Source organism: Lolium perenne, chromosome 6 (genome assembly GCF_019359855.2).
Source record: "Lolium perenne isolate Kyuss_39 chromosome 6, Kyuss_2.0, whole genome shotgun sequence".
In the NCBI taxonomy this organism is placed as follows: Eukaryota; Viridiplantae; Streptophyta; class Magnoliopsida; order Poales; family Poaceae; genus Lolium; species Lolium perenne.
Genome location: NC_067249.2, coordinates 146,547,664 through 146,564,588, shown reverse-complemented (window position 1 = coordinate 146,564,588; position 16,925 = coordinate 146,547,664). Strand labels below are relative to the sequence as shown.

General features: G+C 47.2%; 2 protein-coding genes across 2 annotated transcripts; both read right to left on the bottom strand.

Moving 5' to 3' along the window:
- Window positions 1-215: 215 nt before the first annotated feature.
- On the bottom strand, window positions 216-3,729 carry LOC127309524 (uncharacterized). Its single transcript, XM_071822300.1, has 13 exons — window positions 3,531-3,729; window positions 3,170-3,435; window positions 2,876-3,079; window positions 2,684-2,776; window positions 2,482-2,586; window positions 2,072-2,401; window positions 1,940-2,008; window positions 1,798-1,872; window positions 1,604-1,669; window positions 1,349-1,414; window positions 986-1,051; window positions 445-501; window positions 216-351 (listed from the first exon to the last, which is right to left on the bottom strand). The coding sequence occupies exons 1-13, from the start codon at window positions 3,727-3,729 to the stop codon at window positions 274-276; spliced, it is 1,674 nt and encodes a 557-aa protein (XP_071678401.1). The 3' UTR covers window positions 216-273.
- An 8,348-nt stretch (window positions 3,730-12,077) lies between these two features.
- LOC127309525 (uncharacterized) lies at window positions 12,078-13,233 on the bottom strand. Its single transcript, XM_071822299.1, has 4 exons — window positions 13,012-13,233; window positions 12,827-12,925; window positions 12,611-12,733; window positions 12,078-12,536 (listed from the first exon to the last, which is right to left on the bottom strand). Exons 1-4 carry the CDS (start codon window positions 13,231-13,233, stop codon window positions 12,264-12,266), a joined length of 717 nt encoding a protein of 238 aa, XP_071678400.1. The 3' UTR covers window positions 12,078-12,263.
- Between the last annotated feature and the right edge of the window lie 3,692 nt (window positions 13,234-16,925).

The following is a 16,925-nucleotide window of genomic DNA, read 5'->3' as shown; positions in this document are numbered from 1 at the left end:
ATTAATCCCGCTGCATGACCAATAATCTTGACCTTTTTGAGTGGTCGGATCAACTCATCGGATTTTGCTAATGTAGCATCAATGCGCACTGCCCAGAATTGATTTCCAAGTCTAACACCTTCCACTGTATATTCTGGGTCGCTACTTTGGAGTGTAGCAATAGCAACATTTTTGTTTGGATTTTCCAAACTCTTCAAAAATACTACAGTGCCAACCTTTTACATAAACAAAAGTGCGTGAGATTTTTTTCCAATGCAATAAACCTAAGAAGAATCATGAATAAAACAAACGTAATGTGCATACATCTATCGAGTTGGCATCCAAGCTATTTGGCGTACTGCATTGTTGTTTCTGTAGATGATAGTGCAACATCAGTATGCAATAAAGTGAATCATAAGAAAACTGAAAAGGAGAAGCAAAAGGTTAAGAAATACCATGCCATACATTAGCTTTCTTTGTTGTGGTAGTCCCTTTTGATATCTTCATGCTTTGGCCACCATGCTAATGAGGAGTGCAATATAGTCAGATATAACGGAAATAAAAAACTTCATAAGAAGCTGCAAGTGATAAAAGAATACACATTTTTCTATCCACACACGACCATTGTATAGTACTGTTCTTTTTTCACATTGAGAGGGGATTTTCTCCTCTGTTTCATAGACATGTGCATTAGAACTATCCAACTGACTTGAGCATATGGAGCAACAAAGGTACTAACGTCCATGGAGCTCCACTTCATAGGCAATGGTCAACTTGTGATTGTTATTTTTTTCATTTAGACTCAGATCTGCGGTGGAATAAAGGACTGTGCAAAAGATACTTTATTAGTAATCCAACTAATGATTTTAGTAATTAGCCAGCTAAAAAGAACAAGTTGTGCTCTGCAGGTAATCAAGGCCACTGAAATGATTTCGGAATGCATACATAATAATGGACAAAGTGATAACTATAGAAGCGAGAACTTCAAGAACTGAAGTGCACTAACCTTCTCAGCACTAGCACTTTCCTTCCTTGGTTGGACATTTTCATCATGAACCAAAGTTCCTTTGTTCTATGACAAAATATACATTATAAGATGGCATGGACTATAATAATAACTCATGTTGCAAGAACTGCAAGCAATAATAAATTTCTTGCTGCAAATATATAGTCCTAAATTAGAAGCAAACTGAAAAGTAGAAGATAAATATTTAGTAATTCCATATCATACATTGACATGCTTTGTTTTAATAGCCCATTTTGGGATCTTTGTGTTCTAGCCACCATGCTAATGAGAAGGTGCATAATATCAGAGGTAATACAAGCAGAAAACTGAATTCAAATGTATACATGATGAATGAGAAGGTACCGTGTGTGTAGAGGAAACCTTAAAATGTTCAAGTGTGTCGTTGTGCTGGGGGTCAATGTTCAGGTCCTATAGTATAGGGTAATTAATTAGATAAAAAAATAAATTCATGAACCATGTCATCGTTAAAATAGATTCAGTGCTACAAATACACCATAGATGGAATAAACAAGCATGGACAAAAAGGTAACTACACAATGAACGAGGGCGACATCAGCTACATAAGAGTTAACTCACAAAGTAAAGAAGTGCACTAACCTTTTCTGCACTAGCACTTCCTTGTCTAGGTTGCACATTTTCATCTTGGACCAAAGTTTCTTTGTTCTACGACAGTACATATATTGTAAGATTGGCAAAAACTATAATGAGCACTGATATTGCAAAAATTACAAGGAAGAATGAAATGGTTGGTCAAACATGTTGGGTTCCAAACAATATATAAATGTGCAAACCTTATGTGAAGCAGGACGTTTGTTCTCCTTTCCAACAGTTCCAAGTTGTTGACTATGAAGATCACCATATACTCTCTGCGGATCAAGAAACAAATATGAATATATTTATGTAAATGACTTTGACCTTTCTATGGATACTTACTTTCCTTTTTGAGTTTGTCTGGGCAATACCAAGAGCATCTCGGGATGTAGATATCTGACCCAAAGAACCCTATAATGACCAATAAAATTTTTAGTACATGTATTGAACAATGGCAAAGTTCCTTAAATTTACCTGTCTTCTAGAGTTCAGCGACTTCTCATTTAATTCTAGAATTTTAGCATCTTGGTTTTTAATGTGTTGCTCCATCTTTTCCATCTGTAGTCTAACAAGCAAAATATCTTCATTTCGTGTATCCTCCAGTGAAGTAAGGTGTATATCCTGAAAGTGACGTGAAGATGATACACCAAAGACTTGATTAGGATTTGGCACTAGTCCCAACCCATGTACATGTCCAGCCTTGTCTGCTCCTAGTATTGTATTCAAGGCATCTCCTTTCCAAGCCGTCCCTTTACTTGTGTCTGCTAAATCTGGCCTCTGAGCTAAAGTATTTTTCAATTCAACCTAAACACATGGATAGTCTAATTAATAAAAATGTACAAAACAATAATATAAATATTCATAATAGAGAGTAGACATTATACCACGTGTTCATTAATCGTCTTGTCATTTTTGTCAGTTTTGTGCTGGTGTGTATGAATGTAGAGGACAGCTCTGTGTGGGTTCTTCTTTTCTGGATCCTTTTGCCTCTATTTGTTAGATGGAAATATTAATCAATAGTTAGTGATGACAACATACAGTGCAAATGGGATATAGATGCATATATTTCAGTCCTGCTAAACTAACCAGCTCTTCTCTATTCCGAGCGAAACTCTTAGTTCCAGCCGTATGTATCGACTTCTTCATTGTAGAGTTTTGCCTATTTTTCTCACTTATATCCTGTCATACAATTTGCAAATAATGCACATGCATTTGCATAATTTCCTAGAGAAACTAATCAAGATGTAAATGGTAATCTCACAAGTCGTCCATATGTACCTGTGCCTTTTGGCTCATCCAATTAGTAACAAGAGAAATCCACTGGTCTTTAATCACACCCCTTGGAACATTGGTGTTGTTCGCTTCCATACTCTTGGTTGCATCAAAATAGAATGATTTCAGATTTGACTTATGTTGCCTCCATCGTTCTCCAATTGTTTTTAATATATACTTTTCCAATCGAGGAGGGTAAAGAAACCTCATCTACATATCCAACAAAAGTAATATTATCATAACATGCAATGTAAATCATAAGAACTGTAGCAAAATATTTTTAGTGAACTCTGGATCTACCTTTACTTGCGCCAATATATCCTTTTTATTTCTCTGTTCATTTTTCTTATCCCTCTCTCCTATTAATTTTCTCCAGTCTGTGTAGCTCAAGCTACACAATTTCCCATTCCTAGCAATTGTACCAAGAAAGTAACCTAGACGTCCACCTTCTTTTCCAATTGGCTGGTTCAGATCATTGCAGTTGACCACAATTCTCTGCCCTTTGGGAAGATTCCAAGTTTTTTTCAGCTTCGTTCTCCCGCGCTTGACCGTTTCTCCATTTTCATCTGATCATGCATAAATTTCCAAAACAATTATGTTCCAGAAATAGGTAGCCAGAGCATATATTTTTATCACCAATATTGAATATATGAACAATTACCTTGGCAATTATCACCAGCCTCATCATGGTCATCTTCATCCTCATCCTCTTCATCATCACTTTCTGTCAAGCCTTCTTCACCATTACAAGATAAACGTTCAAAATCAGATGATTCATCATCATTGTGCGTAATGTTGTCATGTTCCTCGGTCATGTATTCATCACTGGATTGAACAACATGCAGTTTACTTCGTGTCATGTCTGCTGTAGGAGGAAAACCAAAACACGAAGTGAAAACCGTTCTTCTCAGTTGTAAACTAAATAAAAGAAGCATGCTTTTGTTCAGCATTCATCTGTGTGCCTATATCACTAATCATCAGTGTATATGGAATCTACAATTATCGAAAAAATGGAAATCTACACAAATTATTCCATACCCACAGATATACTCAATGTCAGCACATACAAATTGCAGCTTAATGGCAACGTGAGTAATTAATTCTAACATTTGTACGACATCTAAAACAAAAATACAAAATCTAACAGCAGGACACATGATGCAGCTGAGTACAAAAATGGATTCCTCTTCTTACATCCACCATGACCTGAAAGAACTGCAAACGAGCAAGATACATCACAGAAACAACAGATTTTGACAAAAGAACAGAACCACAGATTCAGTAATGGCATAATTTTATTTTCTGAAATTAGTACAGCTGGTTCCTTAGCATGCACATACAGAGATACTGAAAAAAAAACAGCCATCGCATGATTACAACTGTGACGACCTTAAACATGACTACATGAGGATGTCGTAGCTAAGGGGTAGGAAGAGGTTGCCCCAGATCATCGACCGCCAGCGGCGGTGGCTGCCCCTCGGACAAGAAGCGCAGCAGGGTGTGGATGGTGGATTGGTGGTTGAGTCGGAGCTACCAGACTCGGAGGTCGAGTGTTGATGGAATCGTGGCCTCGCGGGTATACATGAGATGCAGTCATCGGCGTAGCGCGTTCTGGGCCAGATGCACGGACGCAGTTGCCGGATTAGAAGGAGAGGGGACTGGAGAGGAGGAACTGACCTTCAATCTAAGAAAATGGCGCCGAATCGCCCACCACCACGGCGCCACCAGTCGGCAGAGGTTTGATGGAGCTTTTGTTGGAGAAGACAAGCACGAGTTGTATTTGAGAATTGAGATAAGGGAGGTGCGGAGATTTAGAGGCAGTTACCATAAGTAACCCAGTTTCACGGTTTAATTTCTATGAGAGGTGGGGTCACTTAACTAATACCACACCGTTCGGAACTTACTCGCTTTAAGATGAGAGAAAACGCGCGGGTAATAAGCGAAAGGCATAAAAGAATTGGAGGGAAACTGAAAAAATGGAGGGAAAAATAAAGGTAAGAGGGAGAATACAAAAAAAGATACGGAGGGAGATGAAAATAGGTTTCGACCTCCACAATTATATGCTGGCTGAATCTGCGCACATATATCCTTTTTGTAAAAGAATAATTAAACCAACTTGAAATTAAATATGTATTCTTAGGCATCTCCAACGGAGCAACCCAAACGGACACATTCACGCGGTCGAAAAATGCGTGTGAGACCAGGCCAGCGGCCCGACGCATAGTGACCGGGCTTGCGTCTCCACGGACGCGTCCGCCCGCGTCTGGCGAAGTTTATGGCTGATACGGAGCAGGAAGCAGACGAGGAGCGGGCGGCCCACGCAGTGTTCGACGCCGAGCAGGAAGGCTGGGGATTGGTATGTTCCAACGCATAGACTGCAACGCATGGTATTCATTGCCACTCGTATAGCCCACAACGGATGGGATTACCAACGCAAATATCCGTTGCTGCCTTGATATTTTGCAGCGCATTTTTAAAGCGTTGCAAACTATGCATTGCTATATGGAGGGGCTTGTTGTAGTGGCATGCATCTATGCCTAAAAAGTCCACCTTCAGGTTATCATCCGAACCCCCTCCAGTATTAAGTTGCTAACAACAGACAATTGCATTAAGTATTGCGCGTAATGTAATCAGTGACTACATCCTCGAACATAGCACCAATGTTTTATCCCTAGTGGCAACAGCACATCCATAACCATAGAGGTTCTTGTCACTCCTCCAGATTCACGGAGACATGAATCCACTATCGAGCATAAATACTCCCTCTTGGAGTTACTAGCATCAACTTGGCCAGAGCATCTACTAATAACGGAGAGCATGCAAGATCATAAACAACACATAGACATAACTTTGATAATCAACATAACAAGTATTCTCTATTCATCGGATCCCAACAAACGCAACATATAGAATTACAGATAGATGATCTTGATCATGTTAGGCAGCTCACAAGACCCGACAATTAAGCACAATGGGGAGAAGACAACCATCTAGCTACTGCTATGGACCCGTAGTCCAGGGGTAGACTACTCACACATCACTCCGGAGGCGACCATGGCGGCGTAGAGTCCTCCGGGAGATGATTCCCCTCTCCGGCAGGGTGCCGGAGGCGATCTCCTGAATCCCTCGAGATGGGATTGGCGGCGGCGGCGTCTCTGGAAGGTTTTCCGTATCGTGGCTCTCTGTACTGGGGGTTTCGCGACGGAGGCTTTAAGTAGGCGGAAGGGCAGGTCAAGAGGCGGCACAAGGGCCCCACACTACAGGTCGACGCGGCCAAGGGCCAGGCCGCGCCGCCCTATGGTGTGGCCACCTCGTGGCCCCACTTCGTCTCATCTTCGGTCTTCTGGAAGCTTCGTGGCAAAATAGGAACCTGGGCGTTGATTTCGTTCAATTCCGAGAATATTTCTTTACTAGGATTTCTGAAACCAAAAACAGCAGAAAACAGCAACTGGCACTTCGGCATCTTGTTAATAGGTTAGTTCCAGAAAATGCACGAATATGACATAAAGTGTGCATAAAACATGTAGATATTATCAATAATGTGGCATGGAACACAAGAAATTATCGATACGTCGGAGACGTATCACTCCACGAGTCGTAGTTGTCGGGGAAGAAGCGCGGATCCGCGCGTTGATCTCCGCCTCGAGGGTGGCCTGAGTCATCGGCGGCGGCGGGTCGGGACGCCGCCCGCGCTGAGTCGCCACCCTCCCGGCGCGCGGAAGTCTGGCGGCGCCGGGTAGCCCGACATGTGGAGAAGTCGGCCCTCCCATTGGTGGAGAGAGCGGCGGCCGAAGCCATTGTTGGCCGCGCCGTCGTTCGCCATTGTTTGTTCGCCGCTAGGTCTCGCTCGAGGTTGGGGAAGATTAGCACAGTGAGCGTGGTGAATGCGGCCAGACGCGGTAGTTCCGCGATAAATAGAGGTCGACGCGCGTGAAACCGAGGCGACAACATTAACTCGCCGTGTGGAAACGACGTGTCCGGTGAAGACTGACCGGCGGCAGCCTTTTCCAGCGCGCGCGGAAGACGATGCGATGAGGAGGACGATCGGTCTCTCTCGCCGACAAGTTGGGGCCACCAGGCGCGCGGGAAACTTTCTCGGCGGTTCCCGCGCTTTTCTCTCGTCCGGAGTCCCCGAGCGCTCCCCGGGGGGGCCGGGGATGCCCTGGGCTCTCCGGATGGATGAAAGGCCTAATCCGGACGAAATCGAGGAGCCGGGGGCGCGACTGAGCCGTTTTCGTCCATCCTGATGAAAAAAAGGCGTCCTGGGGGCCTCGTCGGGGAGACGGCTGGAGATGCTCTAAGCAACTCTGATCTGATGTTTGCATGGCTGCACATGATCTGCCAGCTCTTTTCAATTTGTTTGATAAGCTCTTCTCAATTTGTTTGATACTTGGATTGCTGGCCTTTTTTAGGGAGTAGTGCAACATGACGAGCCTTTCCAGATTTCGGTGGGTGCTTATAATAAAATATTTTGTGATACCTGACCATTGGTTGTGGCTAGCATTGCATGGGTTTTTTACTGCTGTACAAGAACTTGCCCCCATGGATGATGCGTGCATGTGCGGGTATCCAAATACAGGAGCTGATCCAAGGTAACCTCCTTGTACAAATTGTAGCACTTGGTATTTCTAGGTGCGACCAGTTAATTCCGATTTGTTGTAATGAAATTGCCAAGTGTTAACCATTGATATCTCAAGAAGATTGATGTACTACATTTGTTGACCGAATAATTGGAGGCACTCTTCATGCTTTGGTTGTCTTCGTGCTGCTAATTACCCCCCTAGATAGCATGTGTCTTGGAAAAATAGACCGTTCTCTTAAATTGAATGCACACATGGTTGACTTGTGGTACTCACGTATCATTACTCTCGTATGGTGCAATGGAACCTGCTGAGCATGAACTCCGATAATTTCTGCATGTTTTTACAGTTCCATATGTGAGTTATTGCACAAGAGAGACTTCATGTAGCAGTTGTGGTTAGCTCGAAGCCTTGCGTACAGGACAGTCCAAGAATCTGTGTGGTGTTAATTACTTCCATCGTTATGTCATCTTATTTGTATTACCATCTTTTTATCGGATCTTCAATTATGTTGACTGCAATATCATGTTTTTCGTTAATGGCTGCACTATAAAACCGAATGTCCATCCCATTCAATAGAATTATTGGTCTTCAGTAGTTAGGGTCTCACTTTGCTCATCTGATTTGTAAGGGAAATTACTCCTGCATTGGTCACACCTATTTTTTAGAATTTTAACTCACTGGTGTAGTGGTGTTATGGATGACTGTGTGAGTGTCCCATGTTTCATTCATTAAAGTGCATTTTCTTTTGCCTCCACGACCTGCTCATCCTACCTTTTGGTGCAAAAAACCGTAGGTCCCCATAACCTGATCACGACGACTCGCTACTCAGGGTCGCTCCTCCTGGCGACCGGGAGGGGCAAACCCTAGCCGCCGCCGCCTCGTCCGCCCTCCCCCCTCTCTCCCTCCTCGTCGCCCCTCGAGGTGCTGCCGGCCAAAGGCCGCGGCGCCGGTGAAGGGGGCGGCGGGGATTTGGCCCTCGGCTGCGGTCCCCGGCGCCAAGCACAGCCGCATGGAGGAAGGTGGCCAGGCTGGGCTTGCCGGGGCTGAGGCCGCTGCCCGCTCTCCACCCCCGACGCCTTGGTCGGCGACTCCGGCAGCCGCTCCTCCGTCCGTGGCGGCGGGTGGCTCTCGGGATCTGGCGGCTCGGTGGCGGCGGGCTTCGGTGCTGGAGGGGCGGCTGGTGGTGGTCTCGGCGGGGGCCCTGGACGCCGGAGCGGCGGCTCCGGATGGTGGCAGCGGTGCCGTCTTCTTCGCGGCGAGCGGTGGCCCGTGGCCCTGGCCGTGTGGGCGGCAGGGTGGTGGTGAGATCTAGTCCGGGGTGTCATGGCGGGGTGAAAACCGAGCCTCGACCTCGGTCTTGGCGGATGATGGCGGCGTCGGGCGACGTCGTTACCTTGTCGAAGGCGTCATCTTTGCCCGTCTTGGCACTACACTCGGCGGGTTCGGGATACGCGGCTGCCGGTGAAAACCGTGCTCCGACCTCGGTTGGCGGACGATGGCGACGTGTCACGCCGCTACCTTCTTGAAGGCATCGTCGTCGCAGTCTGCGGTCTCTCACTCGTGCTGCTCCGGGGGAAACCCTAGGTCCGGGTCTCCCGGATCGGACGATGGCGGCGCGCTCTGCGTCGTTCTACCTCTTGGGGCATCGTTTTTGGAGCAGCTGCTGGATGTTGGCGGATGTTGGTGGAGTGGATGGTGGAGCCGTCTGGCGTCATGGTGGCATCGACGGTAGGTCTTGCAAGGTTAATGCGATTATCTCTCTTGAAGATGGAGTCGAGGAAGACGGCGGAAGCAACTCCTGTGGCGTGGGCGTTGGCGTGCGTAGTGAGTCTGCTTGACTGGATGTGCTTCTCACCTGCTATTGGACGGTTTGGGAAGGCATTTAGTTTGGATGATGTGAGTTGGTGTATTGTCACCCTATACATCCCACTGTAGGTATAGTTAGGTTGCTTCGAGAGTGATCTTTTGTATTGTTTCTTGTAAGACTTCATGAATAATCTAATAAAAAGCCGTGTGCATCCTTTGGATGCAGAAGCTGGGGCGATTTTTCCCCCTTTTCAAAAAAAATATATGCTGCTATGTAAATGTGTCAGCATATATCAGTTTGTCGTCTCTCACCTAATAGCTCTTTTCGGCAGTGTTCCTATATTCTCTTCCAAATAGTCAGTAAGCATTAGTGGCACATCAACTTAATTCTTAGAAGTTTTGTATTGAAAACTTGCATTGCCATTTAATTGTACTGAACAAGCAATGTGCTAAGTAGACAACGATTTTTTTTTTAATGTTTGGTGGTAAACTTTCTTATCCATTTTAGGTTATATAAATAGAAGATGGAGACGTCCACAGGCCCCAACAGTACCGCTAGTGCGTACATGCAGGTTTGGTTAGGGCTAACTAACGCTCTAGGCTCTTAATCCGAGGAAACCAGGTAATATCTTTTGCTAGCCCTAGGTGCCCTGTTAGCTGGACCCATGATACTTCTTTTGGCGTACTGCATTAGCGCCTTATACATATCTTCTTGATTATTACTGTAGTTCAAATAGAATTATTTGAGATTCTTACTGATGAGGATGAGGAAAATCCAGGAGAAAGATGAAGTAAGCTACATGTTCTATTTTACATGTATTTAAAATCCCTGATTTATTTAGTTTATGAATCAGTCATCTGCACTTTATCTATAGGCTTCTACAGTAGTTACAACGAAAAAGAAAATTGTATTGTTCTTTAATTCTGCTAATTGGTTTCCACAGTAGTGTTTTGTCACTTATAGATGGCCAGTAATTTAGAGTTTAAATCCTTATGTCTGCACTACCCCCTGACCCTACCGAGTAGCATCAGGAACTATAAATTTTGATGCTTACTTTTGATGCTAATCACAACATGTGCAGCATGAAGAACCCACATTGCAAGATTGATTGGCAAAGCTTAACAAGTGGAAAAACTGAATCAATTGACCCAACACTCCGCTCTCTTGGCCAATACGATCTCTATCTTTTCATAGTAAGCTAGCGCATAATATAACATTATCCATTCTTAATTCTCTAACTACACATGCTATCTACGAAGTCTCATATACTGTCTGATTTCAGGGAAAGCATTAAAGTAGCCACAAGGGAAATCATGAACTCTGGTGACTCGTGGTACTGCAGCATGTAGAGATTGCTGCAGATAGTCTAGCAGCAGTACATTGCTACATTGCCTTGACAGACCTTTCGTATCCAGTATGTACTATCGCCACTGTAATGAATGGATCTATGGAAAAGTACTTATATACTAGCTCCATGGACAGAGCCCCGTTCTTCCAAAAAAAACAAAAAAAAAAACCGACAGACCCGTATTTGTTTGAAGAATAGAGCATTAACTTTCTGGGGAAATACTGTAATAATAATATGCACTAAATCTCACTGTGTTTATTTATTTCTAGGTTGAACGATCGAAACACTATATACCAGGAAACACAGTGCTCCATCTTCTCCTGCTACTGAGCACGTACAGTTGAGATTTCGTTGGAATACTCACTCCGTTCGGCTTCCTTGAGATAGATGTGTCTCCACCTTGAAAGGAATCAAGGCAACTAGCTTGAAGAAGATTATTTGGCTGGCCCTGACTATTCCATGCCTATGCGTTCCTTCAAAATTCTGTTGGATGTCAAACATGTGTTCGGATGAAAGCCTGGTAATCAGGGGAATACGTGAGCACCCCTTCTCTGCTCGGCGTGTCTAACGCCGTTATCACTGTACACGCATCGACGTGGTCCAGCGCGTCGAGTGGAAGAGCGGAGAGGTGCGGGGAAGGTGCACGACGATGCGCTTGGTTGGGGAGATACTGGCGCGACCTTAGATGCGCGAGGTGGAGGCCGGCGAGGTGAAGGTGGAGGCCGGCGAGGTAGTGGCCGTTAGTGGCCATTAGTGAGTAGCAGAATTCAACGGTGGTGGATCAAATCCAACGGTGATAACCGGGTGCCGTATCCCCGTGATCACCAAATCCACTCTCAACATGTGTTACTGTACTTTGTGACTAGCCTATACACTACAGGAATCGGCGGGTACGCCGACGGCCGGCTGCCCTCGGCGTAGCCATGCCTTGCCCTCGGCGTAGGCTACGCCGACGGCAGCCCTCGGCGTACGTCGTCGGCGTCTGGGTCCCTCGGCACAGACGTGTCCACCGTCGGCGTAGGCATGGCCGTCGGCGTACACCACCTACGCCGAGGACCATGCTCACCGTCGGCATACGCACCGTCGGCGTACGCTCGCCGGCGTGCCGTCGCCGTTAACGGCGCGATGCCATACGCCGAGGGCATCCCCCTCGGCATAGAGAGCCACCAGAGGCGACGTGGCGCAGCGTGGCGGGCCGTAGCCAGGAGCTACGCCGAGGGCAACCCCCTCGGCATATGCATGGCCCATGCAGGCCACGTGGAGCGACGAGGTGCGGCCAGGTGAGGTGGCCTATGCCGACTGCAATGCCCTCGGCATAGGCTCGACCATATGGTCATGCCAGGGCCCTATGCCGACGGCATTGCCCTCGGCGTATGCCCTACCATTTGGTTTTTTCGATTTAAATTGGGTTCCAATTCATCTAAATTCAGTTCAGCAGGTCCAATACATCCAAATTCACCATAATTCACATAAATAGCATGAAATCCACATAGTAGCATCCAAATACATCCAAAATCACCATAATTCACATAAATAGCATGAAATCCACATAGTAGCATACATGGTGCATGTAATAGCATACAAGAGGAGAGTGCCATGTCATCCAATACATAGTAGTAAGTAGCACATGATGGCAAGCAAGAAGCCCGGTGCCGACTAGCGGAGGAAGGACCCGGGCGGGGTGTGTCCGCCCACATCGTTGGCGAAACGAGCAGCCCGGGGTTGCGCTCCGGTAGAAGCTGCAGAAGAACCACCTGGAGAAGGACCGGTAGCACGCCCAGGAGAAGTCGACGGAGAGGCACCGGGAGTAGTCCCAGGAGTAGTCGACGGAGAGGCACCAGCAGAACGCCCAGGAGACCGACCACCTTCATGAACCGGTGTGACCTCGCGCCCACCCGGCGATGCCTGGTTCCCGGACCATCCCGTTCCCTACGTGTTCCCTACATGTTAGCAACTTGCGAGGCAAAGGAAAGTGGTAACTACCGGTTTGGCAAAGAACTTACCTCCGGTGTGGATCCGTAGTAAGTCGCAGCGAAAGCTGCCTTCGATGGCATGATAGGCATGTCCCCCGCCACGGTAACTCGAGCCGGTGGCGGTGTACCAGTAGACATAGAGATCATCATTTCCTGCAAGATAGGTTACAAGTTAGGCTTTGCAGAAATAAAGCATCAAACTGAGACTTGTCATCTACTTGCGCGAGAAGAAAGATTCAGACTTACTGATATATACGTCATATAGGCCGTATTCTGCCTATTCCACTGGGCAGCGGCCTGCTGATACGCTTCATTGCAGGCTTCGAAGGCCGCCTCGAAGTCAGGCTACAATTTCAGAAACAATGAATCTCGTAAACACTTAGCCATGTACGAAGGAAAACCGGAAAGAGGATGAAAATGAGGAAACTTACATCGTAGGCGGGTGGACGAGCAGGCCGTGGACGAGGCTGGGGGCTGTCGGCGGTGAGGGTATGCTTGAGGCGCGTGTAGCTCGTGGAGTGGGTAGGCTTGACCGCCTTATTCAGCCAAGGGAAACGGCCATGCGGACGCCCGTGCCCCGACAGGACCAACGACTCCTCGTCGACCGGAATGCTCAAGGGGTCATCCACCTCGGGGTGACGAGACTTGACCATGTCGCGATAGTCCTCCTTGGCGGCCTTGGCATTGCCGTAGTACCGTGGCTGAGGCAATGCGGGATTGGGCTTCGCTCGTCCGCATCATGTCATATATCTGGGCATCATGAAGCACCACCCCAGGTGGTGCCTCGGCCACCTGCATCGCGAAAAGAAAAGTTAAGCGTACCACAAATGAGACATGGCGGGAAATGAATGAAGGTCGTTCCATGTATATACATACCTTTTTCCCCTTGAAGCGGGTGTAGTCGCGGTTTCCCGCGCAGTGTGTGCCACCGGTGCCTCGGTTCTCCATGTTACGCCTCGACACGGCTGCAAACTCCTCGTCTGCCCGAGCCACCTCGCCCTAATCAGCTCCTCCCATGCCTCCCTATGCTGCTCGGCCCACTCGGGACAAACCTGAAAACGCAATACTCAGCTCAAGATAATTCAATGAAAACTTAGCAGCAATGTAGAATCTCATTGACATTTTACTCACCGACATGTACTCCTCAATGGTCATTGCCCATTCCTCCGTAGGCTCGTTACCAACATAGTACTCCTTCTTGACCCTCTTACCCTTGTTAGCCCAGAAGGCACTAGCGCTGGTGAACTTTTGGTTGTACCACTGCTGCGGTGTCAACCTCTCGCAAGCGCCACGCAAAGTGAGACGCGCCTGCGTGTCATGCTCCGGGTCCACACAATAGAAGCACTTCAATCATGCATAAATCAGTTGTGAAAGTCATGAGTTAGCACATTAGGGTCATCAACTATGAACGGTGCTCGAGAAATATATGCCTTACCCAGAACTTGGTGGTCACAGCCTCGGCAATGTCGCGAAGCCTACGGCAGGGGCATCCTCATAGTCCGCCCAAGTAGTGGCTAGCTTCGTCGGGCCACCGGGGACCGTGCTAAGGGGAGTGTATCTGCCGGGCCAGAACTTCTTAATCAGAGCCCCAAGCAAGCTGTTAGGCATGCGGGGGGGGGCTTGGCATCCCATGTCCAGTTGCTGCAAATAAATCACACATTAGTACACATGCCAAATTGTTTATTATGCCCAAGATGAAAATACATGTTCGAAATTTCTGAAGTAGTACACTTACTCATCGCTCGAAGGAATGATAAGGGCCTTGTCATCATGGGTCTTCGGCTCCTTCCTCGCATCGGGGACTCTAGCTTCTCCACGAAGCTTCAAGGGCTTCGGCGCACCTTCACCCTCCATGACCTCCAACTCAGCCCTAGAGTCCGACTCGTGTGTAGACTCCGTCTCCATCTCCACCTCCCCACTAGACGGACCCTCAAGGTACAACTCAGGAGCCACGTCGCCAGAAGCGGAGGGTGGCTCATCAAAGTCCATGTGTACCCCGCCGCCACCTCGTCCTCCACCTCGTCCTCCTCGTCCTCGTCCTCGACCTCCACCTCGTCCTCCTCGTCCTCGTCCTCCATCGGTACCATCGGCGTAACGCGGATTTTGCACCGGGGCTCGATCACTCCGTCTAGTGGGTCTAGGAATATTCCTCTTCACCTGCGCCAGCGTCTTAAGCAAGCTCTCGGAGTCTGCCTTGCCGCTGCTCATATTGTTCAGTCACCTGCATTGAGAAGAATAAAACAGTTAAGCACAAAGACATATTATATGAAGATACTAAGAATAAAAGGCACAATGCAATTAAGAAGCATGTTGACATAATAAAATGAAGATACTAAGAATAAAAGGCACAATGCAATTAAGAAGCATGTTGACATAATAAAATGAAGATACTAAGAATAAAAGGCACAATGCAATTAAGAAGCATGTTGACAAATAAATACTAAGAATAAAAGACCCTCACCAGCCATCATCGCTCTCACGCTCACTCTCATACTCCATCTCTTTCTCTTTCTCTTTCTCTGGCCCACTATCACTATCACTATCTTGTGAGTACAAAGTTGAAGGGTCGACGGGTGGAGGCTCATCATAATTGTCATTCGCCTCAAGTAACTTCTCGAGCATAGATATGTCCTTTAGATCCACCACTGACTCACCACGAGTTTCTGCATCGTTCCCGAGGTCCTCTTGAACAAACGGTTCTAAAATATATTCCCCGAAGTCCTGTTCCTCTTGATAGAAAATCCCCTCGTATGTCACGGGGTCAATGTTGTTGTAATCATCCTCAGAGGGAATCGGTAGGTTACCATGTGGCGATACCTGGAAGACGACTTCCCAACCCTTGAGTTCCGCTTTCTGGCATGGGTAGGGCAAATAATAAACTTGCTTGGCTTGGTGAGCCACAATAAAGACATCGGCTCCGCTATAGGTGGTTGAAGGCTTAACTTCAACTAACCCAATGGATTTATCACTTCTCTGTCCACCGATTCGTGTCAAACGCAACATACTTGCGACCCTTCTGTAGCCAAAGGAACTCAAGCCGATGCCTGCACACTGGGCATGGCCACTTACCAGCTGTACACCATCCACATGTTAGGGCGTACCCGGGCAAGTCATGCATGGTATACTGCAACCAAACTCTCATGCAGAAGTTTGTCTTCGATGCTCGGTCGTACGTCAATGTCCCGTGGTGCCAAGAGTGGTTCAAATCTTCCACAATCGGCTGCATGTAGACACTCAAATTCTTCCCCGGGTAATGAGGGCCTGGAATGATCAGCGACAGAAACATGGTCTTCCTCGTCATTAGGACTCCGGGAGGGAGATTGAGCGGAATAACAAACACGGGCCAGCAACTGTAATTGGAATTGGACATACCATATGGATTGAAGCCATCTGTTGCTATCGCAATTCTGACATTCCGAGCCTCGGCTGCCTTAAGGCGGTGTTTTGTATCGAAGTTCTTCCATGCCGTACCATCGGATGGATGTCCCATCTTCAACTTCTTGTTTTCGTCCACGAATCTCTTCCCATACTTGTGCCACGTCATCTGTTTGGCTGTCTCCTCGTGCATGTAAAGCCGCTGGATTCTTTTTATGAATGGGAGATATTGAAGAATCGACTTTGCGGTGCTTGACTGCCTCACCTGACCATCCTTTCCCGTTACCTCTTCATACCTAGACTGCTTACAGATGGGACAGTACTTGTCCTCCGCATACTGTCTCCAAAATAGAACGCAGCCTTTCGGACAACAGTCTATCCTTTGATAATCCATGTTGAGGTCCTTCATCATTCTCCTCGTCGCGTGCAGGCTTTGAGGCAGACAATGATCTTTGGGCAACATGTTACCAGTTGTTTTCAGACTTGCTTCAAAGCCCTCACGGGTGGTGTTGTACCGGGTCTTGTCGGCTAGACATTGGGAGATGGCATCGAGCTGAGAAATCGCGGCGCCCTCGTACAGAGGCCTCTTAGCCGCGGCAATCATATCATAGAAGGCCTTCGCGGTTGGCTCTGGCGGCGCCTCCGGTTCTGGCGGCGCCTCCGGTTCTGGCGGCGAATCCGGGACATCGGCATGGACGAGATCATCTAGAAAGTCTCTAATTCCATCGTACGCATTGCCATTGAGCCGCTGCCGCATCACCTCACCTCTGTGACGTTCGCGCTCATCAAAGTCGATTTCCGTGACGTACCCATGCATATACCCATATTGCAGAAGGTGTCTATACATTTCATCCTTCCCACGACGTTGACGCTTCACGCAGCGAACACAGGGGCAAAGTGCCCGAACCGGGCCCTTTGTACCACGCGCTAACTCATTCACTAGAAAATGGGTCTTCCTTGTCCACTCATC

Coding starts and splice junctions, on each gene's coding strand:
- LOC127309525 (XM_071822299.1), bottom strand. CDS start 13,233: ATGGTCAAGTCTCGTCACCCCGAGGTGGATGACCCCTTGAGCATTCCG. Junction 12,926..13,011: donor CTCGTCCACCCGCCTACGAT/GTAAGTTTCCTC, acceptor CTGAAATTGTAG/CCTGACTTCGAGGCGGCCTT. Junction 12,537..12,610: donor ACTACGGATCCACACCGGAG/GTAAGTTCTTTG, acceptor GGGAACACGTAG/GGAACGGGATGGTCCGGGAA.
- LOC127309524 (XM_071822300.1), bottom strand. CDS start 3,729: ATGACACGAAGTAAACTGCATGTTGTTCAATCCAGTGATGAATACATG. Junction 3,080..3,169: donor ATATATTGGCGCAAGTAAAG/GTAGATCCAGAG, acceptor TTGGATATGTAG/ATGAGGTTTCTTTACCCTCC. Junction 352..444: donor CCACAACAAAGAAAGCTAAT/GTATGGCATGGT, acceptor TATCATCTACAG/AAACAACAATGCAGTACGCC.